General features: G+C 39.3%; 2 protein-coding genes across 2 annotated transcripts in view; both read right to left on the bottom strand.

The window, feature by feature from the left end:
• LOC143030538 (BTB/POZ domain-containing protein 6-like) overlaps positions 1-8,161 on the bottom strand; it is a 56,867-nt gene extending 48,706 nt beyond the window's left edge. Inside the window, exon 1 of the mRNA XM_076193685.1 lies at positions 8,037-8,161. The gene's annotated coding sequence lies outside the window, so the exon portion shown is untranslated. The remainder of the gene's footprint in view (positions 1-8,036) is intronic.
• A 1,624-nt stretch (positions 8,162-9,785) lies between these two features.
• On the bottom strand, positions 9,786-11,465 carry LOC143030537 (uncharacterized). The gene is made up of 2 exons (XM_076193684.1): positions 10,448-11,465; positions 9,786-10,204 (listed from the first exon to the last, which is right to left on the bottom strand). The coding sequence occupies exons 1-2, from the start codon at positions 11,155-11,157 to the stop codon at positions 9,913-9,915; spliced, it is 1,002 nt and encodes a 333-aa protein (XP_076049799.1). The 5' UTR covers positions 11,158-11,465; the 3' UTR covers positions 9,786-9,912.
• Between the last annotated feature and the right edge of the window lie 14,588 nt (positions 11,466-26,053).

Genomic DNA, 26,053 nt, shown 5'->3' with positions numbered 1-26,053 from the left:
AGACAGGCGAAAGGTAAACAAACGGCCCCCCGACCAGCTGAGCGACGATGAAATGTCTAATAAAAATGTAAAGATTAGAAGTATAGATAAGAGCAATACAGTAGAAAATTATGAGAATATTTTCCAGGGATTTAAAGAGGGTGGGGGGGGGGACATAAATCCCCCCCGACTGACAAGACTAGAAGAGAAGGTCGATAAGATGATCGAGGACTTGGAGCGTAGGTTCGGTCATGTTAACAACATTGTACGGAGGGTTGAAAAATAAGAACTAGAGAACAAAAACTTAACTAAGGAAATTGAAGAATTAAAACAACAGTTAAAAGAAGTAAAAGAAGAGAATAAAGTCTTAAAGGAGAATAATAAGGAGAACAAGGAGGGTTGGAAAAAATCATAGAAAATAGCAAATCTTCATTCACTGACATAATCAGACAGCAAATGAATGAACAAACTGAAGACTCAGTTATTAAAGTGATGAGACAGAAGGAGAATATAGTAAGAGACTTAGCAGACAGAAAGAAAGGGATAATGATATTAGGAATGGAAGAGAAACATAACCCAGATAGAACCACAAGAATCAAAGAGGAAAATGAAAGAGTAAGAAATTTACTAGAATTAGTTTAGGAAGATGAACCAGAAATAATGAAACAAATCGAAGAAAAATTCAGGCTCGGGAAATATAGTACAGACAAGACCAGACCAATTAAGATTAAATTCAGGTCACAAACTACGGCTGAGAATATCTTATCCAAAACAGGGAAACTAGCAACAAGTGAACAATATAAAAAGGTATGGATAAAAAGGGAAATGAATAAAGAGGAAAGAGTGGAAGAAAAACAGAAAAGACTTGAAGCTAAGGAAAAAAACGAGATAAGAACGGAGTCAGAAAAAGAGAGATTCTATTGGAGAGTAGTGAATATGAAACTAAAGAAAGTCGACATACAAGAGAAAAACAAAAGGGAAACAGAGAACACAATGGAAGTGGCAGAAAACTAAGAGTGTCTTACACAAATATAGATGGATTAATAACAGGATTGAACGAGCTGAATGATTATTTGAAAGAAAAAGAACCAGACATAATGGGAATTGTAGAAACAAAATTAAAAGGTCCACTACCACCCAACAGTGTAGGACATGATGCATATGATTATTGGATTAGAAACAGAGTGAAAAAGGAAGGGGGTGGAGTTATGTTCCTGACTAAGAAGGATATAAACGTGAAGTGTGTCACATATGGAAAGAATACAGTAGAGATGATAATGATGGAAGTAGAAGACAGAGATAAGAAGAGCAGAAAGTTTGTGATAAATTATGTGCCCCCGAAAACAGCCTCATGGGAAGAGAGTGAACATAAAATTATGTTAGAGGACACAAAGATAACATTAAACAAGATAATGGAAGAGGGAGGAAAAATAGTTATGATCGGCGACTTTAATTGCAAAGAAATCTGCTGGGAAGAAATGACAGTAAAGGGTGGAGACGGCTCATGGGGAAACGCTCTACTTGAGATGGTTACTGACCATACAATGACACAATGGATACAGGAGAACACTAGGTATAGAAATGAAGAAGATCCATCGAGACTAGACCTAATAATTACATCCGAACCTAGAATAGTGGACAAAATTGAATATAAAACACCAATAAGTAAAAGTGACCACATATTGATTGAACTGGAACTTAATGAAGAAAAATATATGAAAAGAAATGAACAATATAGAAAAGGAAGAATGATGTATGAAAAAACAAACTTTGATAGAATAAGAGAATTCTTTCAAAAGGAAAACTGGGAAGAAATATACAAAGAAGAAACAACAGTAGAAGAGAAATGGAATATTTTGACAAAAATTTACAAAAAAGGAGTGGAAAAGTATGTCCCAAGACAAAAACAAGAAAAAGAATATGTAAAATGCTGGTACAACAAAAGTTGTAGGGAGTTAAAAGTCAAAAGAGACAAAGCCTGGACCAGATGGAAAAAAGACAGAAGACCTGAAAAATGGAAAATATATACCTGTTATAGAAATGAATATGTACAAATGTGCAGAGAGGAAAAGAGAAAATATGAAAAAGATAACATAGAAAAGTGTAAAGATCAACCAAAACTATTCTACAGATTTGTAAACAACAAACTGAAAAACAAACAAGATTTGGAGAAATTAAGACAAGGAGTTGAATACACAGAGGAAATGGAAATGGCGGAAATTATGAACAAACATTTTAAATCAGTGTTTATAAGGGAGAACATACAACCTGAAGAGATCGAATGGAAAGAGAAAGTCCCCCCTATGGAAGAAATAGATGTAACAAAGAATGAAATATTGACACACTTGAGTAATCATGATGTCAGAAAATCGCATGGACCAGATGAAATAGCAAACTGGATTTTGAAAGAATGCAGGAATGAACTGGCAGACATAATACATAGCATACTGAAAGAAGGTAAAGTTCCAGAAGATTGGAAAAAAACAAATATAGTACCTATATATATAAAGGAGGAAATAAAGAAGAACCTACCAACTATAGACCAGTCTCTCTAACAAGTACAATAACAAAAAATTATGAAAGAATTATCAAAAGTAGATGGGTAAAATATTTAGAAAAAAAAAAAAAAGTGTTAAACCCAAGGCAATTTGGATTCAGACAAGGACGATCATGCGTCACCAATTTAATATGTTTCTATTCAAGGCTAATAGATATAATACAAGAAAGAGATGGATGGGCGGACTGTGCATTTTTAGACCTAAAGAAAGCTTTTGACAAAGTACCACATAAGAAGTTGCTTAAGAAAATAGAAACTGAAGGAGGAATACAGGGTAAACTACTAAATTGGATGGAAGACATTTTGCAAGAAAGAAAAATGATTGTAGTGATAAGAAACCAGCACTTAAAATGGGATGAAGTAATAAGCGGTGTTCCGCAGGGAACAGTTCTGGCCCCAATAATGTTTGCTATATATATTAATGATATGGATGAAGGAATTGAAAGCTATATGAGCTTCTTTGCAGATGATGCAAAACTACTGAAAAGAGTGAAAACTGAAGAAGATTGTGAATCACTACAGAGAGATCTAAATAAAGTACAGGAATGGAGTAGGAAGTGGGAGATGGAGTTCAATACAAAAAAGTGTAGTATAATGGAATTTGGAAAAGCAAAAACAGAATAACAGGAGCATATAAATTGGGAGAAGAAGGAATAAAAAAAGTAGAAAATGAGAAGGACCTGGGAGTCATTGTTATGAATAATATGTCACCTGAGAAACATATAAATAAGATTTTTGGAGAAACTTATAATTTAATAAGAACAATCAAAGTGGCATTTACATACCTGGATGAAGAAATGGTGAAGAAAATTCTAATCACCCTGATAAGACCAAGATTGGAATATGCAGCAACGATATGGTCACCAAGTACAAAAAAAATGTATAAAAAAACTTGAAAGAATACAAAGAGCAATTACAAAATTGGCACCAACACTCTCAAAACTATCATATGAAGAGAGACTAGAAAAACTTGAACTACAGACACTAGAGCAAAGAAGAGAGAGAGGAGATTTGATAGCTATTTACAGAATCATGAAAGGCATAGAAATTACTGACAGAGAGAATCTGATAAAATGGGATGACAGAAATACAAGAGGACACGGAAAGAAAATAAAGACAGCTATAGAAGAGATTTGAAAAAGAACAGCTTTCCTCACAGAGTAATAGACAGTTGGAACAAGTTAGATGAGAAAGTGGTGTGTGCAAAAACAATACATGAATTTAAAAATAGTTTAGATAAAATGAGATATGAAGACGGGACCCCACGAGCATAGCCCCCCTTCCCGTAAAATACAACTAGGTAAATACACACACATATATGTATATATATATATATATATATATATATATATATATATATATATATATATATATATATATATATAATGTATATATATACATGTATATATACACACACATCCCAGTACACACACACACCTAGACAAAATATGGATATAGAGTCAGAAGTGTGAAGTGAACTTTAATATTAAGAAATGCAGTATAATGGAATTTGGAAAAAGCAAAAATAGAATATCGGGTCAATATAAAGTTGGTACCATGGAAGTCAAAAAGCTGACTCAGAAAGTGACCTAGGAGTAATTATCTCAAGTGACTTGACACCTGATAAACATGTCAATAAATTGATTGGAGAGACTTTTAACTTATTAAGATCAATGAAAGTGGCCTTTGACTACATGGATGAAGTAATGATAAAGAAAATATCAGTGACATTGATAAGACCTAAATTGGAGTATGCTGCAACACTATTGGTACCTGGTACAAACATAAATATATTAGAAAGAATTCAAAGAGCAGCAACAAAAATGGCACCTACACTCTCAATTTTTATATACAAACAAAGTTTGGATAAATTAAACACTGGAACAGAGAAGAGAAAGAGGTAATTTGATAACTATTTACAGAATTATGAGAGGAATGGATGTTCTTGATAGAGATGACTTATTAAAATGGGACAGAAGAGAAACGAGAGGACACAATTGGAAAATGGTATGTTTTAACACATTTATAAAAGTTCACTATAAACCCACTGACGGAGAAATAATAACGGAAATAAAGGGAAACTGTATATTTCGACTACTGTCTGTAGTCCTCTTCAGCAGAATGCTTACAGAAAGTTAAGATGCAAGTTTATATAGGGTGGTGAGGTAGTACATAAAAGGGGGATGGGGCAAAGTAGGGGGACTCAGGTTACATGCCCTTGAAATAGTCGGGTCGCGGAAGGACAGTTAGTGCTATTATGTCCAACCGCTTTTGACAATAATTTGTTTACAGCTAGCTTCGTAATACAATCTGGGGGCCATTGTCCTTTTGAGGTATTAAAATTAGGATGATGTTTTATTAGGGAAGATTCTACAATTTTCCTTCGAATGCTACAGTGTGATTTAAAAATAATTGATGCATAAGAACATAAGAACATAAGAACATAAGAAATAAAGGAGACTGCAAAAGACCATAAGGCCTACACTAGGCAGCTCCGTATCCATCACCACCTGTCGTCCCCATCCATAAAGTAGTCTAATCGTTTTTTAAAACAACTGATAGTTTCAGCGCTTACTACGTGGTTACTAAGTTTATTCCATTCATCGACCACCCTATTTGTAAACCAATTCTTGCCTATTTCCTTCTTAAATCTAAATTTGTCCAGTTTATACCCATTACTGCGAGTCCTGCCCTGTTGTTTTATCATGATGACCTTGTTTGCATCACCCTTGTTATAGCCTTTGATCCACTTGAACACTTCTATTAGATCACCCCGCACTCTGCGTCTTTCCAGAGAGTGTAAATTTAGGTGCCTAAGCCTCTCTTCGTAAGGCAAATTTCCGAGTCCTTGTATCATTTTGGTCATTCTTCTCTGTACTGATTCTAGTGAATTTATGCATTCTAGTGAATTTATGCAGTATACCAATCTAATCTAAAGGACAGTTACAGAAGAGATATGAAAAAGAATAGCTTCCCACAAAGAGTGATTAATGTCTGGAACAAATTGAACAGAGAAACAGTGAGTGCCAAAACTATACAAGATTTTAAGAACAAACTGGATGCAGAGAGATGCAAAAACAGGTCACTACTAACATAGCTCTCATCCCGTAAAATACAACTAGGTAAATACACACACACACACATATATATATATATACATATATATATATATATATACATATATATATGATTATATATGTATTTATGCATATATATATATATATATATATATATATATATATATACATATATATATATATATATATATGATATATGTATACATATATATATGATATATATATATATACATATATATGATATATATATACACATATATATATATACACACACACACATATTATATATATATATGTATATATATATATATATATACATATATATATATGGGAAAAATATATATATACATATATACATATACATATATATATATATATACACATATATATTATATACATATATATATATATATTTCCCAGACCAACATTAAGTGACAAAGCGTCTGGAATAAATTTTTCTATTAGCCTGTAGCCTAAGGGTAAATCAACATTTTTGATTTTTTTTTTTTTTACAGACCCATTTGAACACCTGATATGTCATTTACTTTGCTTCAGAACATATTATAAGTGTTTATTACTAACCAAGAAAACACAGAAAACTATTTTAAATTAACAAAGTATACTCCATTTCATTCTTGCGTACTTTGTTAGATACCTATTGTGCTGATCAATTGAGGATTCCAAGTCTGAGCAGTTCATGTGATATCGAGTGAGACACTTTGTTCAGTTCTTACCAGTGAATAAGAAATAGAAATGATTTTTAACACATTATATATATATATATATATATATATATATATATATATATATATATATATATGTATATATATACATATATGAGAAAACTAACTGGCATTAAATGAATATTTGCTAATGAAACCTAAAATTCTTTGTCTACATCAAGACTATGAATCAAGTAAATATGAACTTATAATGTATTAATGAAATACAATTAAATTTGGTAAATTTTTAGAAGTGCACACCTATGTGATATAGCAATAGAAAATTAATTATTAATTTTGTAAATTATAATACATCAATGTAATATGTGATTTTCTTGGCAGAAATCAATAACAAAAAAGTTGCTAAAACCGATTTACTAATGAAGTCACAGTGGTTGAAAGATATGCCATATTTGTTCTGATAGATAGCAAGATCAAAGTAATAAAAGGATGATAAATTAGTCTATTCTAACCTAACCTAATCTAACTAACCTGCATAGCCTAACCTATTATTAGTAATTCAATACCTCAAATTCTAATGATTATCCAGGTCATTGTCGTCGCCATGGATGCTGACATCCTGATTATCATTGTACCTCGGGCAATTAACAGATGATGGTAGAACCCCGTCTTCTTTCATAATGTCCAAGGAAACCCTATTGTCTTTGTAACAGCACTTTTTAATGTCACCTGGAGTTGGAGAACACCTGGTCCACGATGTGAAAGCCATCATCTAACTGACAGTGACTGGACTGGACAGATAAAAACATGGCGTCTCAACTGCATCCTAGCGGCTTCGTTCATTAGTAGATTTGCTTGTAGCAAGGTGTTTTATTTACATCGGCCAAGGAAATCACATATAGTATTACATTTATATATTATAATTTATCAAATTAATATCTAATTTTCTAATGCTAAATCGCGTACATTTGCCCAACTAATAAAATACCTAACATTTCATATTTGACTAGGTGAAGATGTTTTAACTGAAATGTGATAAGTTGTAATAAGATATCACCTAAAAGCGGTATATCAGAATGCAGCCAAAATGTCCCAAATCTAGGACATTTAGGCCATGGATGTTTCTGCAACCTAGGACATTTGGGCTGGTGCATGGACATAAGTTCACAATAGAAAAGTAAAGAAAAAAAGAAAAGAAAAAAAAATAGAATTGATATAAGTTACTTATTTCACATTCATAAAAAAGAAATATACTGGGGACATTGGGCCTTTGCATACCTGTGAAGTAGGCAATCTATCACAATTTTGTTCACTTCATATTTATAAGTTTAGATTTTATATGTCAGTACATATTTATAAATAATAAATAACAATAGTATATAAACCATAATATACCAGATAATAACATGATAAATAGGCACACTGGGTTCCCCCAAGGTACCACATGACAATGTACCAAGCTCATTGGGCTTTTACCTAAGCTGACTACATATTCATAAGTTGATATCTTAAGAAAGTCAATACACATTTATCAATCAAAAACAAAAATATTCAAGGTATGTAGCAGCCAGAGCCGATAGCTTTATCTGAAGAATAGTTCCACAAGAATTTTCCCACATTAAACATAAAAATTAACCAAGATATGACAAGCATTGTATTCGTAACATGCTTTGGCCCAGTAAAGATCATTTATTGCACAACATGCATTACGCTCATGGTAAAATCAGTGTCAATACAAACCTGTTACTGATACTGTAAATCAAGTTCAGCTTGGTTATTACTACAATTTGAACTTGTTTACCAACACAGAGTGTAACTCAGAGAAGGTTTAGTAGGTGGCTTCAGGTTCATCATAGAAGATGTGTTTTAAGGGGTAACTTAATTAAATAATACAAACTTCCACTAGACTTGGGGTCTTAAATATCTGTCAATTAATCATAATTATTTAGTAAAATCTGACAACCTGAAATGAACCACAAAATATGTAGACCTTTTCCTTAATATATATAGGTGGCATCACTGGACCATGACGACAACTGATTGAACAATTGCCAGTTCGAGATTTTTTCCGATAAATTACTTCTTTGTCGCGGCTAGTGCCGCTTAAATTGTTTTTATCGGCTTAAGAAACCTGCACAGCGAAGCTATAGCGGTAATCCCCTACCACACTCCTGGCCAAATGGCCACTTCCGGAAGGGAGTGTGGTTGGACATTCCGCATAAATCATCGGAAATTTAAAATTCCCGGCTCTGTGCAGGTGGCGCAAGCGTCTACAACCCCACCTCCCCCTCCCTATCCCCTCCCTTCTTACTCGGCTGCACGGATTGAGCCGTCACTTCAATGAGAAATGAAGGCTTCGCCTGTGGGAGGAGGGAGGGACCCTAAATCTGTGCAGGTTTCTTAAGCCGATAAAAACAATTTAAGCGGCACTAGCCGCGACAAAGAAGTATTATCGGCTGAGAAGAAACCTGCACAGCGAAGCTAAGCATGAGACGAGGATAGGTGGGAGGAGAAGGTGAAGCCCAAATTGTAGTCGAGGACAGGGCTCAAGCCGTTATTACGTGTGTCTCGTATGGGAGACTATTCATCTTATCATTCAGTAGAGGGGAGACAAAAAGCATCAAGTACTTATACCGATATCAATATCAATATATATATATTCATTTGTTTATTTTTTATAAAAATAATATTGTACAATTTACATAGTGCATAAATTCTATGTAGAATATTGTATCTTGCTCAGCGGTTCCTGGGCCTTCCCCTACCCCTCGGTCGCCCTTTGCCCCCCTTCTTTTGCGAAGAGAGGGGTGGAGCCGTTCCCATGGCGACACATGGGACAGGGGTGATCGAGTGGTAGAGATACCGTGTCTTGAAGGAAGTTGCTGATGCCCAGCCCCCGAGGTCCTGCACCCGTTCCACAGAGTGGGTGCGGAGAAATGCCAGCGATGCCGCGAGGCCTCTGATGTTGTGGGCGTGGGGGGCATGGCCCGGGTCGGCCTTCTCTATAATGCGGCAAAGTAGACGCGCCAGGGACCTCGGGGTTAGGGGGTTCCGAGATTTCGAATTGTAGAAGAGATGATCCTCGGACACCCCTTCCGTGCGTTCCACGTAGTCTTTAAACGCACGGACCGGGCACAGCGGGTGTGGGTTTCCTTCCTCCAGGAAGGATGGTATTCTGATAGGGCCAATCATGTCGTCCGCCTGCTCATTCTTGGCTAGGAATGTAGGTGATGGAGCGAGAGTTAGGGCAGAGCAGTCCTCCTCCAGGTTGGAGAAGGACTGGTGGCGGGTGATCGCCGCCAGCTGTGACGCCCTATAACCCGTAGCCAGGGCGAGCAGAAAGACGGCACGTTGAAGGAAGTGTTCCCCCTCCATGATGTTCCCTTCGAACGTCAGGTACTGCAGAACACTAGGCAAGGACCAGGCTAGGACCGGCTGACGTCTAGGCTCTCTCGAGGCGATGATCCCCTTCATTAGAAGGTTTCGCTCCCTTTGTGGCACTCTGATGTTCATGCCGAAGCAGAGTGGATCAGCGAGGGCTGCGGAGTGAGCCGAGATCGTCGCCGGTGCCCTGTTGGTGGTGTCAGCTAGCCAAGACAGGAAGTCCAGAACTGTGCTAGCGGAGATGGTCACTATCGCGTGTCTCCGAAGGTTGGGAGGGTTGTTGGATCTGGATGACGGTCGGGACCGTAGCGAAGACGCGGTCTGTCGCTTCCTGGTCGAACAGACCACGGGAAAGGGGAGCTGCTCTCACCACGCCCCGGCGAGCTATCTCCGGGGCCGACCGCGTTGCAGACTGACGAGCTGCCAAACGAGCCGCGGTGAAGGCCCTCGCTGCTGGGGGTAGGGCTGATGACGCCATGTTGGCTGTACCCTCTGCCACGGTAGAGAGTGCCGCCAGGGTGTGTCTGCATACAGAAAACACGAGAATCAAATTAGTAGGGCGAGAAGGATCCCGATCCCCGGAGGGTGTAATAAAGTCACATCGCTCAATTGTAGAACGTATAACATATGCGAGGCCGAGGTCGTTTCCGAACGACCTCGTCCTCGGGCGCTAGTCAAGAGGCTCCGTCCTGGGTGAAGACGCTACCTGAGCGTCTCTCGCCAGGACAGGTCTGGACCCTCTGTATAGATTGAAATATCCCACTCACCTCAATTCTTCCCGCGGGAAGTCCTCAAAGCTCGTGGCGAGCGTCGTCAGCCAGTTCCTCATCATCGCGATTGCCGTGACGGTCGAGATGGTAGAGGCAAGGTCTTGTCTGGTCGAGGCCTCCGTCGTCAGCAACTTAGCCTCCGGTTCACTAAGTTGATGGGGGAGGGCGGGGTCCCTGCCCGAGTGCCATAAGCAATCGCGCAGGCCCTCCGGCGCGAAGGGTGGTGGCAGGACGACGGGGAATGATGAAGGGATATGCCGTCGAGGAGGAACCGTCTTGGGTTGGTCTTGGGCCCGCTCGAAGAGAGCAGGGATGTCTAAGGCCTTCTCCCCTTTCTCCTGCGGGAACCAGGCGTTTGGGGAGAGTGCTACCGCCGGCGAGTCCCCCGACCTGTCGACAAACATATGCCCATCAGGGTTTAAACGAGGGTTCTCCAGGAGAGCACCTAATGCGTCCAGAGTGTTAGAGGTGGAAATCCTGGAGGGCGTGGAGGCCGGGGCGGAGAGGGGTCGAATCTTATATAGAACCTTAGCCCCCTCCTCGTCGTTGGCCCACTTTAGGATAACGTCATCTCTCCTCCTCCAGCCCTCCGGTAGCGAGTAGTCGGGAGACCAGGCCACTAGCTTGTGGCCTTCTCCAAACGAGTACTCCCAGGACCGGGGAAGGTCACACCATGAGAAGGGGCGGAACTCAATAGAGTCCGTCATGGTAGGAGGATAAGGTAAAGAAGAACTGTAGTGGTCCTCCACCCCGTCCAACCCGACGGACGTCTGATTGGGGGGTTCCTCCTGAGAGGGGCCTTCTAGTCCTATACCTGTCGCCGGCACGGAGGGGCGGAGGGAAGGACCAGGAGGGAGAGTGGGAGGGGGGGCTAGAGCCGTAGGTTCAATAGGAGGTTGCTCTGGAGAGGGGTGCGTTATGATTTGCGCGGCCTGAAAGGCCGGATAATGTGATAGGGCCGATTCAAGGACGGGGCCTATCAGGGACGGAAGGAGGGCAGCCACTTGGGCAGCCAGAGTTTCCCTCTCCCCTCGTTTCGTCCTCCGGCTCCCTGCCCTTGTGGGATTTACGGCGAGGAAAAGGAGAGCGAGGAAGGGAGGGTGAGTTGGGGGGAGAGGCTGTGGAGGGTGGGGACAAGCTGAGCGTCCTGGGTCTCGGTGAGGCAGACCTCTTTTTCGAGCGAGATTTCCTGCCGGGTTCACGCGAGTGAACTAGGGAGGAAGACGAGTTCGTGGGGGTGCTTGACAAAGCAAGCCGTAAGGGTTTTAAGGACCCTTGATGGTCGGATGTATGGGGCTGCCGAGAGGCCTGAGGACGCTCGGGGACACCATACTCCGCAACATCAGACTCGTCCCCTTGTACTCCGAGAGGCCCAGGTTGTGCACCAACGGAAGTCTCGGAGACATAGGGAGACGGATGGCGAGGGTGAACGAGGCCCAATTCCACGCCTAACGCCGGATCCGCCCACACTAGGGGGGGGGGGTCGTCAGCGGATTTCAATTTCCGAGCTCTGCGCCATGCCTCCCGAAGGAGTTCGAGGGCAGCTAGCTTGGAACGGGTTTTGGGAGGAGCAGCACGAATCTCCTCAACCCGCGCTTTGCACACCACGCCAGCTTTGTGAGAAACAAGGGGTATGGCGGGAGCAGAGGTCGTGGGGGTGCTTGACAAAGCAAGCCGTAAGGGTTTTAAGGACCCTTGATGGTCGGATGTATGGGGCTGCCGAGAGGCCTGAGGACGCTCGGGGACACCATACTCCGCAACATCAGACTCGTCCCCTTGTACTCCGAGAGGCCCAGGTTGTGCACCAACGGAAGTCTCGGAGACATAGGGAGACGGATGGCGAGGGCGAACGAGGCCCAATTCCACGCCTAACGCCGGATCCGCCCACACTAGGGGGGGGGGTCGTCAGCGGATTTCAATTTCCGAGCTCTGCGCCATGCCTCCCGAAGGAGTTCGAGGGCAGCTAGCTTGGAACGGGTTTTGGGAGGAGCAGCACGAATCTCCTCAACCCGCGCTTTGCACACCACACCAGCTTGTGAGAAACAAGGGGTATGGCGGGAGCAGAGGTCGTGGTGGCCGTCTGACGAGATCCTGGCTGTGCAGCCGGATTCCACACACAAGCGTTTGGTCTGAAAATAGAATAATGGTAATCATAGACGGGGTGTCCCAAAGGTGTCTGGACACAACACCGAAGGGGAAAAACTGCAGGAGAACAGGTAGAGCTCCCTACGAGAACACGAGCACGAGCAGGAACCAGACTTACCTGCATGAAAAGAAGGTGGGTTGTTGAGTGACCGACTCGTCTGGTTCCGCGATGCTAAGTGACGGCTCAATCCGTGCAGCCGAGTAAGAAGGGAGGGGATAGGGAGGGGGAGGTGGGGTTGTAGACGCTTGCGCCACCTGCACAGAGCCGGGAATTTTAAATTTCCGATGATTTATGCGGAATGTCCAACCACACACTCCCTTCCGGAAGTGGCCATTTGGCCAGGAGTGTGGTAGGGGATTACCGCTATAGCTTCGCTGTGCAGGTTTCTTCTCAGCCGATAATGTAAACATCTGCCAAGAAGAAGCGTATTTAGCATATTTTATTTTATCTCTTTTAGACTTTAAGAAACAAAATCGGTTTTACCTCCATTTACTCTTGGGTACATTATTCCTTAAGTATGTTTACTGTATGTCTTTTGGAGCTATGCTCATAGGATACCGTCTCCGCTTAAATTTTACAATGAATTGGCCTAAACTATTTCTTATCTTTTATTACACTCGCAGACGTACAATTTTCATATCAATTTACTCTAAATTGTTACTGTTGTAGTATAAGCTGAATTCACTTGAGGTAGATGATGTAGATGTAGGTATGGAGTTGTAGTCTTTATATCGACAGCTCCTCGAGGATTCTTTTTGTTTTCTTTATATCTTACTGACGTAGTTAGTTTTCTTGTGTTTTCTTTTTCTATTCATATTTTATATATTATTTCTTTATGTTCTATAAATTGCTTTTCTTGATTTGATTCCGGGTGCCAATGATCTGACAGAAAGACTTCATAAAGGCCAAATGTAGCTGCCTGCGTCATGCGTTTTCTAAATTAGTGGCCGTCGACTATGTCGGTAGGAAAAAAAAAACTTTATTTGCAAGACCCGAAAAGGACACTTGCCCGTTAAAGGGATAAGGCGTTCATCGTCAATGGTATTTCTAAGAACAACGCTATGAAAGAACTCCTCATTAAAAAGTCCTCTTGTAGTAGTGCAGGGTGTGTCTACAACATCCCATGGAAAAACTGTAGTTCTTGTTCTATTGGTCAAACTGGAAAATATTTGAATACAAAAATCAGCCAGCATAGGTATAGCGTTAGAACAGGACAAATGTCTAGCGGAAGTTTGTCAACATAAAGAACACCAACCATAGTATTGACCTGAATAATGTATATATACATACATATATATATATATATATATATATATATATATATATATATATATATATGTATAAGTAAATATATATATATATATATATATATATATATATACATACACATACATAATTGTAATTCTTCCTTCAAAAAGGAACATTATCAAATCTAGTTTAATAATAAACACTTTTGATGATAATACAAATTTGAGTCTAGGTTTATATGAACTAGATAAATTCCTCATTAACAGAATAGTCAAACAATACCATGACTTTCTACCGTAATATGATCTTTTAGGGCCTACATGTCTCATGGGGCTTCTAGTTACATACATTTCATATTTATCTATTTATTAATTTATCTATTTTGTTATCTTTAACTGTATGTCTGTAGTATGGGCATTTTTGTGTGCATTTATATACATGTATGTGCTTTTATTTGTATATATATATATATCTTTTGTGCACAACAGTCACCGAAGTGCATAGATGTTGATGTGACCTTCCCCATTTTCTTTCTTACTTCTGTATTTATATTGTTTTCTATCAATTTTCATTGTACTCTGAAGATGTCGTAATAGACGAAAACGTTTTTTATTCGTTTTTTTTTCTGTGGTTACTACTAAGTTCTTTAATCACGCGTTCACTGTGATTACTGATGCAATTTGTATAGTAGAAATTTTTTGAGAAACAATTTCCTTTTATCAAAGAAAAAAGGGCATTTCACTAGGTAATATCCTTTGTCTCCTACGTTGCCTAGATTTCAGAATGTGCACAGTTTATCTTTTAGATTTAGATTATCATACCTCCCAGATATATTGGGTAATTACTAATTATCACACTTGAATTTACTATAATCATATTTGAGTATTGTTTAAAAAGAATTGTTAGGTAGTTTTGTAACTCTACCTCGATTGCCATGATACTGCAGCTAGTAGCCTACATACATACATACATACATACATACATACATACATACATACATATACCAAGGCTTTTTTCCCCCTTACCAGGGGACTTATGTTATAGCAAGGTTATAATGTTAATATTAAGTTTGTTAAATCATACAGAAGCAAAAATACACCTTTTATACTCGAAAAAAGATAAATATATTCCTATGGAGGCTTAACGTACCTGCTAATTCTCTAGCGCGGCATCGTGTGGTCATAGAGAAACGACATGACGTCATCAACGCTTGAGATTCGTTTTCTATGGCATACGAGAAGAAATAAGGCTTCGTTGGTAAATACAGTGATATGAAAACAGCAAGATTAATATTAATGATATAGATATTTATAGGTATAATAAAATAAGGAGTATGAAAGAAGAGAAGAGTGGAAGAGATACGTACGCACGTGACTAAAACTTTTTGCAGAAACCACAGAGAGATGAAAAGGATATATGACATTGCATCAGACCAGAAAAATCCAAAATATAGTGTAGATAAGTCCCAGATTAGGGCCAGGAATTCTTACTTTAAGACACCTGAAAATTGTGTTTAATCATTAATTAATTAAAATCCATTAGTTCTTCTCTTTCACGGAAATCTTGTAAGATCTTACAAGATTTCCGTGAAAGAGAAGAACTAATGGATTTTTCTTACACACTGACGTTTTTCAGGTGTCTTAAAGTAAGAATTCCTGGCCCTAATCTGGGACTTATCTACACTATATTTTGGATATTTCAGGTCTGATGCAATGTCATATATCCTTTTCATCTCTCTGTGGTTTCTGCAATTTTTTTTTAGTCACGTGCGTACGTATCTCTTCCACTCTTCTCTTCTTTCATACTCCTTATCTTATTATACCTATAAATATCTATATCATTAATATTAATCTTGCTGTTTTCATATCACTGTATTTACCAACGAAGCCTTATTTCTTCTCGTATGCCATAGAAAACGAATCTCAAGCGTTGATGACGTCATGTCGCTTCTTTCTGACCATAAGATGCCGGGCTGGAGAATTAGCAGGTATGTTTAGCCTCAACACGAATCAATTATCTTTTGTCGAGTATTGAAGGTGTATTTTTGCTTATGTATAATTAAAAAAACTTAATATTAACATTATAACCATGCTCCATAAAGTCCCAAAACAAACGCCCTGGTTACCTTAGCCGTAAGAGCTTTCGTTGAAGTCTGCAGTATCGATATGAAAGCTATATGCTTCTAAATAACTTTACTAAGTGGACAGCCCCGTGGTGGGTTGGTACACACGGCTGACACCGTATCAGCAGATCCGAGTTCGAATCTCGGCGGCGCTGTCCCTTTTGCTTTTTTTTTTTTTATTGTTTCATGTCGTGGTGGCTCAGTGGTTAGAGTGACTGGTCTGCGTCCCAAGGGTCCCGAGTTCGAAACGCGGTAGGTGCCATTCCACTTTTTATGGAAGTTCGCCTTGATAGACGTCACTGAAACTCTTTTTCTTTCAATTAATATTTATTGCCAAATTTATCTGATCAAGGTATTCGTATCAATATGCATACATTCACTCTATGAAATAACAGTGCAATTTATGACGGAGAGCATAAAGAAATATATGAAAGATAAGTATGATTGTATTTCCGTTGAGGCTGTTCAGAAGCAAGCGACATGACGTCACTAATGTTCTGCGTTTGTTTTCTATCGAGTTTGTAGTCCACGGTCATTAGCCATAATATCAGCAATAAGAGCATTTTTTTTTTTTAACAGATCAGAATTTTTCGTCATATTCCAAGAATATAATGCACTTTAACATGCCAAAAGCCCATGAAACGTATTTGGAGCTTTAAATAAAAAATCACGTCCAAAGTACAGGTCATATTTGTTATGATGTACCACCTCGATACCATGAAAGCTGGTGTAGTAAATCCGTATACATATACACATACACATACTTATATACATATACCTATACATATACATATACGTGTGCATATGCATATACATATGCATATGTATATGCACATACATATACATATGCTATTCCTATGTATATATATATATATATATATATATATATATATATATATATACATATATATATATACATATACATATATTTAACATATGTATACATAAATATATATATGTATATATATATGAATATAATATTATATACATATATATATATATATATACACACATATATATATGTATATGCACATACATATATATATATGTATATTATATATACATATATTTAACATATATATATATAAATATATATATTATATACACATATATAAATATACATATTGGTGATGGATACGGAGCTACCTTGGTGATGGATACGGAGCTGCCTGGTGATGGATAAGGAGCTGCCTAGTGTAGGCCTTATGGTCTTTTGCAGTCTCCTTTATTTCTTATGTTCTTATGTTCTTATACGAGTACATATATATATATACTTATATATATATACATACATATGCATATATATGCACATATGTATATATATATATATATATTGTGTGTGTGTATGTATTATACATATTATGTATATATATATATATATATATGTGTGTGTGTGTATATATATAGCTTATATATGTATATATATACATATATAAACATATATACATATACATACAGTATATACATATATATTTTCTTTACGACTTGTTCTTTGTGTCTTAAGGGCCGGCCCTACACACGCTCAGACTTTTAGTTAGACTTGTCTGCACAGATCATGTATGCACAGACAAGCCTGAATGTGTGTAGAGGAGATTTGTGGTCTGCACAGACCATTTGCAAGGTCTGTGCAAAATCAACTGTAGATTGATATTATGTCTGCGCAGACATCATCTGTGCAGACATCTCTGTGCGTGTGCAGGCGAGTTCCCGCCATTTCCTCAGATTTCAGTTATAGCGCTACTGTAAACAACTGGTAGTGATGTCTGACTTTCGTAATCACTCAAAGGAATTTATCATGGACTTCATTGATATATATCAAAGTGAACCGTCAATATGGAGAATTAAAAGCAAAGAATACAGTGACATTCAGAAAAAGGCAGCTGCATATGAAAGGCTTGCTAAAAAGCTGAGAGAAGTGGAGCCAGAGGCAGACAGAGAAACAGTAGTTAAACAGATAAATAACATCCGCAGTACATATAGAAGGGAACTGAAGAAAGTAGTGTCCTCCAAGAAATCTGGATGTGGTGCGGAAGATGTGTACACACCTTGTCTGTGGTACTTAACCTTCTGCAGTTTCTGTCAGACCAAGAATTACCAAGTCACTCTGTATCTACCCTAGATGACTCTCCAATACAGGTGAGTAAAACACATTTATATCTCATGTCATTATATATCTATATATACTATTTGTCTGCATTCACCATATGATTCTGCCACGAAAGTTTGCCTTCATTGTTAAAGTATTGTGGGTACATTTCACAAACTTGCTTGTCATCCTGGGCAGGATGTCTGTTATGTCCTATATTCAGTGAAACCAAGTTACTTGAATCTGCTCTGAGACCTATAATATGTGTACCACTCTCAGTGTCTTCTGCATCAAAGCCATCTGATGGTGTGTAATGATCAGAGGAAGTTATACGTAAAAAATGGTGCAAAATACAACATGCCATTACAACACTGTTTATGTTCTGAAGTCCTAAATTTTTTGTGTGTGTGAAATATCCTAAATCTGGCAGCCAAAATACCAAATACATTCTCAATTACTCTACGAGCTCTAGACAGACGATAATTAAACATTCTGCGCTCCTCTGTTAAGTCTTTTTGACTAAAGGGTTTAAGAAAATCTTTTCTCATAGCGAAAGCTTCGTCACCAAGAAATACATAGGGTAGCACTTTCTCACTATTATCCACTTTCTCTGCAACAGGTACACACAAGAGACCACCTACAAGTTTATCATAAAATTTAGTGTTGTCCAAGAGATTCTACCATTTGTACCAAAGTCACACATGATAAACTCATGATTAGCATTTGCTATTCCCATCAACACCAAACTATGGTAGGTTTTGTAATTTTAATAAAATGAGCCACTATCTGGTGGTGGAATGATCTGGACGTGTTTCCCATCCACTGCTCCTAAACAGTGAGGAAAATGCCATTTGTCTTCAAATCCCTTTGCAACACCTCTCCATTCTTCTTCCGACGTGGGGAACTGAAACAATAAGAAAAAACTACTAAATACGCTGATATTGCATTAGGCCAGTACTGGCCAACCCCACATTTGTCCTGTACTAAGTTACTGATGATAATTTCATTATTTGTTCACAGGGAGTCGAAATCAGTGAATGTGAGGCTGACAATCGACCCGAGACACCCAAGACATCACTGGAAGCTAGTACCAGCTGTCAAACCAATGAAGCAACATTAGTCTCCAACTGTACAGAATCTGGGGTATTAACCAAAAGCAAGAAGCCTCAACAAAAGCGCAAAGTGGATCAGACTGATGCTGTTTTGTCATTGATCGGAGAACATTTTAAATCATCCCGTCCAGAAGATGATTTTGATATTATGGGGAAGAACTTTGTTACAACACTTAGACATGTTGCAAAAGATCAGCGATTATATGCAGTGAAACTCATGAATGATGTACTGTTTGAGGCTCAACTTGGCAACTTGAATAGGCACTGGACATTATCCAAGCCTAATAAACAGTTGGAAGGTGCATTTCCCCAGCCTGAGTACCTCCCTCAAAACTCGTCACTCAGTCACTGTCTGCTAGTCAATATTTCAGTTCCTTTTATCCAATGTAGTTTTAAGACTGTCAATCATGTTTTCTGACCTGACAAGCTCGATGCAAAAGCCTAGTTTAAGTTTCCTATTTTCATATGGTTTTTCAGTTGACAGGTTCACGAAAAAGTAAAACTACAATGGCGCATATTCTTTGTTTACACTGCATTCCACTGGTTTCGCATTTTTGGCAACTTCAATAAAGTGCTTACCTTCATAAAGTTTTTATATAATGCCCTGTAGATTGCTTGACATGTTTCTGGTATTACAGCACTTAATGCTTGGGGGGAAATTATTGTTGAAAACTTCATATCTTCATAGCTTCTTCCTGTTGCTAAAAACCTGAGAGTTGCAGTTAAGCGCTCATGGGGACTAATGGCTTTTCTCATACAGGTATCTTGCTTCTCTATGAGAGGTGTAACTAGTGACAGGAGGTTCCGATACCTTTCTTCATCCATACGTAGATAGTTAAACCAGTCATTCGACTCCAGCCGTAGTTCTGATAGCAGATTTATATGTGAAAACTGATCCCTCTGTAAAAGCCATTGTTTACACCACTTTCTTTTCAATTTCTTCTTGTCTAGTTTTCTTTTTCTTGCTATTAATGTCACAGCCAAACCAGCTAGGAGGTCTTCCTTGGTTGTATACATGCTCCCGTTAACCTGAACCAAAGCTAACTGAACTGTTTACACAGACTTGTCTGAATAGTGTGGAGGCAAAACCTGTCGGCACATTTATTTGCTCAGATTTGGTCTGTGCAGACAAGTCTGATTGAAAGTCTGAGCGTGTGTAGGACCCTTTAAGGTGGTATTATTATTGAGACCCGAGAGGATTTTTCCGTAGGAGGTCATCTGTGCTGCCAAATCTCGATTTCGAGTCTCTTGACTCGACTTCAGTGGCGTAGTATAGTGGCTCTCTCTATGTTAGAGTTGCTACTGAACTGAAAATGTCAGATGGATGCGATTTAAGGGCTGTACTAGCTGTGTTGTGTACTCGTTCTTGGTGTTGATTGGTCTGTCCGATTGGGTGATCTCTGCCTGCGCTCGTGTGGGCTTTGTCGGGCAACAGTCACTCCTCATGCTCAGCAGTGCTAACAGGTCGGACATTTGTATGTTGAAATTAGGGCTGATATCTTTGATTAGTAATAGCGCTTCTAAGATGGGGAGGCGACGGGTATCTTGGTATGTCGTTATGATGTTCGTTTTTTTCACCAATGTTTCGCTTGTGAGCTGTAGAGTTTTTGTATCTTTTTTGGGCACTCGTTTTTTTCGGTATAAACAGTGTCCGGGGTTTGTGGGTTTTACGTGTACATTAGTCGTGGAATGATCTTTCTTTTGTTTAATGAGTATATCTAGAAATAGCATAGATTCCTCTATGCTGTTCTCAACTGTAAATGTTAAACCACAGCCGTCTTGGAGGGAATTTTTCAGTACTCCAGTATCTTCACTACACGTAGTAGACACATGTACACGTGTATATATATACATATATATATATATATATATATATATATATATATATATATATATATATATATATATATATGTCTTACCACAAAGATCTGATCTACACAACCTCTACCCGTCCTAAATCCACACTGTTCCTCACCAATTACTCCCTCTGTTCCTCTCCTAATCCTCTCAATCAAGATCCTTCCATAAGCCTTCCCAACTACACAAGCTAATCCCTCGGTAACTACTACACTTACACTTGTCCCCTTTTCCCTTGTAAAGTGGAACTATACAGGCACTCCTTCAGTCCTCCGGCATTCTACCCTCTCTCCAGCAAACATTAAATAACATCACCAGCCAGTCCACCATCATTGTACCTCCTTTTTTAGACATTCTGCATGGCATCCATCCAGACCAGGTGCCTTACCTACTTTCATCATCTTAACAACTGCCTTCACTTCATCCTTCCTTATTTCTCCTTCATTTTCCTCACTCATCACTCTCATTTTCTTAGCATTTCCCACAGCAGCAATCTTTGGAAAGAAATAAAGAGAGGAAGAGGGGGTGAATCAAGTAGAGAAGAAAAGGTAAAATGTGCAGATGGAGAGATGATAATGGAAGAGAAGGCAGTAAGGGGAAGATGGGCAGAAATTTTTTAGGGAGTTGCTAAATGTGAAGTATATATATATATAAATATATATATATATATATATATATATATATATATATATATATTATATATATATATACATACATACATACATATACCAAGGTTTTTTCCCCCTTACAAGGGAGGTAGCCAAAATGAAAAAGGCATAAAATCATTCTCACCCATTCCATCCCTGAATACACTCCACACCCCTCCACTCTCCCTCTTATCTTAGCACCTCCTGGATGACGGATCATCCCTGCACCTTGTCCGCTGCCCTCGGTCAGAAGCAGTGTCGCAAGACACAGCACATCTACAGCAAGGCCGCTTCATTAAATCAGCGCCTCCCTTTTTATCTTCTCGATTGATTGGTTCGTCACGACGGTTCTATTCACAGGCCTGCATGTCCTGCTCCTGGTAATCTCCAATCACTAACTTACTCACTCGTATGTCTCCTTGGGATTATAAACCGCACTTTGGTTTTCTGTCTTTATTAGTTAAACATTGGTCTTATAAATTGTTAGTTACATCTTTTTTTAATAACTACGTACACATTGTAACAGCAAGAGCGTCTATCACCGACTGACTGGTCCTGGACATAAGCACGGACTTTTTGTTCTCCGGAAGTGATGAGGTCAGGACTTTGGTGAGGTCTTATACACACTTATTAAATTTAATTGTTGTACGTGTCACCATGAGCATGTAGTAACAGTATTATTCTGGGGTTACAAACTGTTATCTAATATAATTCTTGCACAAGATATATATCCAGGGGGTGGCTGTTAATATGTGTGTTTCCGTGTGTTATGTGTGTGTGTCGTTTTGGCATCCCTGTGTGCGTTCGTGTGTGTGTTGCACGCCAATGGTGGTCGGTCGGACGTCAAAGTGCTGAGCTGTTAAACTGTCTATTCAGCAATTGAACGGATGGACTGGCGCCAAGGAGTCGGGTGAGGTGAGTGTGGTATTGGTCACCATGGGTATGGTGACGTATACATATCGCCCTCCCCCTGGGGTTAGGTGGCTCCCGGCAATAATGTTACCCGGTTAACAAAATATTGATACATATATATGGTTATATAGTTATATAGTCAGAGACACAAAATCTTGGGTGGATATATGTGGAGAAGGGGGGGGGTGATGTTGAGGTGATTGTGAGGACCCAAGAGGGCACTTTGAACTAGAAGGATGGGTATGCGATGTTGTGTCTCTGAATAGGAAGTAAGGTTGTGTCTCACCAACATTTCATATATTTTCAACTATCACATGAAAGTTTATACTACACATATCACCGTCGGGATTCACTTTTTCAAATGTCATATTGTTTTCATATGATACGTTACATATCACCGGAGTTATTCACATTTTCAAATATTGTGCTAGAGTTCATATGGTATTTCACAATATACATTTTCTGTAAGATTCTTATCACGAGTTATTATGGTATTCAAGATATTGGATGAGACACAAGATCCAACTTAATCTAGGTTTACAATAATTTGGGAAAAGGGGGTTAAAACTGTTTGAAGGTCTTATTTCATGCAAAAGAATTTCGTTAGTATCACTAATATAAAGAGGATGATTAAGATTGAGAGGGCAGTGGAGGCATAGGGTAGTATTTTGTAGTGTAGGTCTAAGGAATCCATGTCAAGAGTAGTTGATTTATTGAGGAGGCGTACCATGTCTATCTTACTTGGGAGGATGGTATCGGGGATCTTGGGGAGGGGTGGGAGTGTTAGTTGGGTTATGGGACCTAGATCGTGGGTCATGTTGAGAGTGCCTTGGTAGTGTAGTTTGTTGGGGAGTAACATTGAGTCCATCATGTAGATGTGGCAGGTGTCTGGTAGAGTGATAGGGCCGTTGATCCTATGATGGGAGGGTGGTTTGTGTAGGCATATCACTGACACTTATGTGGGGTGGGGAAGAAATATGAAGTGTTTATGTCCTACGTGGGTGAGGTGTATTTGAGTGTTGTCTGAAAAGCGAAAGTCACACGTCTCGGAAAAATTGACTTTGGGTGTTGTGAGTTCTGAGAGGCAAGGTTGGGATTTGGTTAATTGGAAATGGAAGAGGTAAGCTGGACAGATATGGAAGTTGGGTCGTGCTATCTTGCAAGTTGCCATGGTTTCCGGTGAGGTCAGTGAAATCCACTGGCCGTCTGTCGATTTTAGGATGGTGGAGGTTGGTAGGTTGAGGGTCATTGTGCGGTTTTGATAAGGGTAGGGGAAGGGATAAATTTCCCAAAGGGAGAATCTCTTGATCGGGTCCATAGGTATGTTGATAAGAATAAATTCTTGAAAGATAGTTGATGCTAGGATGGGGTAGTAGTGTTGTATTTCATTCTGGAGGAAGAAGGGGGTGAGATTCAATGTATTTTGAGCTTGTCGTACTGTTTGACTAAGTTGGTTTGGAGTTATCATTTGAGAGTTGACTATACCTGCGTGGGCGTTCCAGATATCTCTCTGGATAAGATTACTGTGACTCTGGAACCTGTCTAGTTGTTTGTCTAGTTCATTTAGGTGGTGAAGGAAGAAGAGGGCTGTTTGGTAATTGGCAATCTTAGATAACTGGGAATTTGTGAATGCTGTGAGGTGATTGATCTTGTCAATGACCGAATTGATTGAGTTGCTGAGGAGATCGATGTTTTTAGAGTTTAGGTTTATGAGTTTACCTTGTTGGTATAGTACCTTTGTTATATTTCCTATGTGTGAGTGGATTGTTTGTACGTCCTGTTCAGTTGCAGTCCCGAATAGGGATTTAGATATGATGCCCATGAAATCGAACAGGCCACGTTTGACTCTACTGTTCTTTGGGTCTTCGTTTTCTGGTTTGGGAAGGTGGTATATTGTGTATTTAATTGTGTTCATTTTTTCGTGTAGGGCGTTGACGTTGTGGTATAGTGTCATAGAGATTTCATGGTTTTGATGTGTGGTGTTGGGTATTTGGGTGGAGATTTGTTGCTTTATTTGTAATAAGTTTTTTTGGATTTTTATGAGGGGTCTTATCAACAGTTCAGGTGAAATCCTTAGTTTTACCATTATGGAATCCTCTACGCATGCGGTGGTGCCGTGGTTGTTGACGATTGCTCCTGGTATCAAAATGGGGGTGGAGAGGGAGAGGTGGACGAGGTGAAGTAGTAGGAGTATTGTAGGCATTCTGTGGATGAAGGTTATGTTTTAGTGAATGAGGATATGTCTATCTGACTCTCGCTAAGGTTATATTGGTCGGAAGGAAGTGGAGAAGTTTTGATAGATATGCGGAAGGGAGTTCTTATTGTAAATTGGCCATTTTAACCTCCACTGAGGAATGCATGACGTCCTGCATCTTCAGGGGCGAGAGCTAGAGTGCATGTTCAGTTGCGTCGACGCAGAGTCATGGGATGGGACTTGCGCTTGGGTGAGTTATGCGTGAGTGCAGTAGGTGGGTTGTAGGTGGGGGGTGGGGTTGGGTCGAGGTTGAGTTTAACTTTTCTCAATTTCTCTCCGTGTATGGTTACGGTTGTGTAATCGGAAGGATCTGTTAGTAGGAAAACATTGTTGGGGAGTGAGCTTGTGACTGTGAAGGGGCCTAAGAACTTGGGTTTGAGTTTGTTAGTTCTGTTTGAGTCTTTGACCATTACTGTGTCTCCAAGTGTTATGTAAAGTGGAGATGACCGTTTGTGTTGTTTTGTTTTTGTTGTTTCTTGGGCTACTTTGAGGTTTTCTCTGACTTGTTTGTACATGGTTTGCATACCTCTTTTTAGGCATTGGGTAAGGTTATCTAGATTGTATAAGGGGGGGTTGGTTGGTTGAAGATTTGGTAGGGTAGGCGCATTCTTTGGCCAAAAATTATCTCATGGGGGGACATCTTCGTTGCGGAGTTGACTGTGCTGTTGATACTGGCTTGTACCTGTGGTAGCCAATCTTCCCAACTGTCCGTAAAATCGTTGGCCAAAGGTCTGAGGATTTCAAGTGTGTAAAGATTTTTCAACGGCTAAAAAGCGTTTGAGAGAAATGGAAAAACGTTTAAGCAAGGTTTACACGCTACGATAAATTGTAGCGATTTATTGTAATGAAAAGGTTGTTACAATTTGTCATTACGTGTAAATAACAGGAGATCGTAGCGATAAATCGCTACGATTTCCTATTTAAGCAAGGTTTACACGCTACGATAAATTGTAGCGATTTATTGTAATGAAAAGGTTGTTACAATTTGTCATTACGTGTAAACAGGAGATCGTAGCGATTTATCGCTACGATCTCCTGTTTACACGTAATGACAAATTGTAACAACCTTTTCATTACAATAAATCGCTACAATTTATCGTAGCGTGTAAACCTTGCTTTACACGTAATGACAAATTGTAACAACCTTTTCATTACAATAAATCGCTACAATTTATCGTGGCGTGTAAACCTTGCTTTAAGAATCTAAGCGGGGAACATC

The sequence above is a fragment of the Oratosquilla oratoria genome, chromosome 12, assembly GCF_046742065.1.
Source record: "Oratosquilla oratoria isolate Oo_2021 chromosome 12, ASM4674206v1, whole genome shotgun sequence".
Classification (NCBI taxonomy): domain Eukaryota; kingdom Metazoa; phylum Arthropoda; class Malacostraca; order Stomatopoda; family Squillidae; genus Oratosquilla; species Oratosquilla oratoria.
Note: the sequence above shows the minus strand (reverse complement) of the source record. Positions and strands in the feature narration are given on the sequence as shown.

Bases quoted from the DNA above. Each gene is read 5' to 3' on its own strand.
- LOC143030537 (XM_076193684.1), bottom strand. From the start codon at position 11,157: ATGACGGACTCTATTGAGTTCCGCCCCTTCTCATGGTGTGACCTTCCC. The intron at 10,205-10,447 runs GTGAGTGGGATA...TTCTGTATGCAG, and splicing joins TTCCCGCGGGAAGAATTGAG to ACACACCCTGGCGGCACTCT.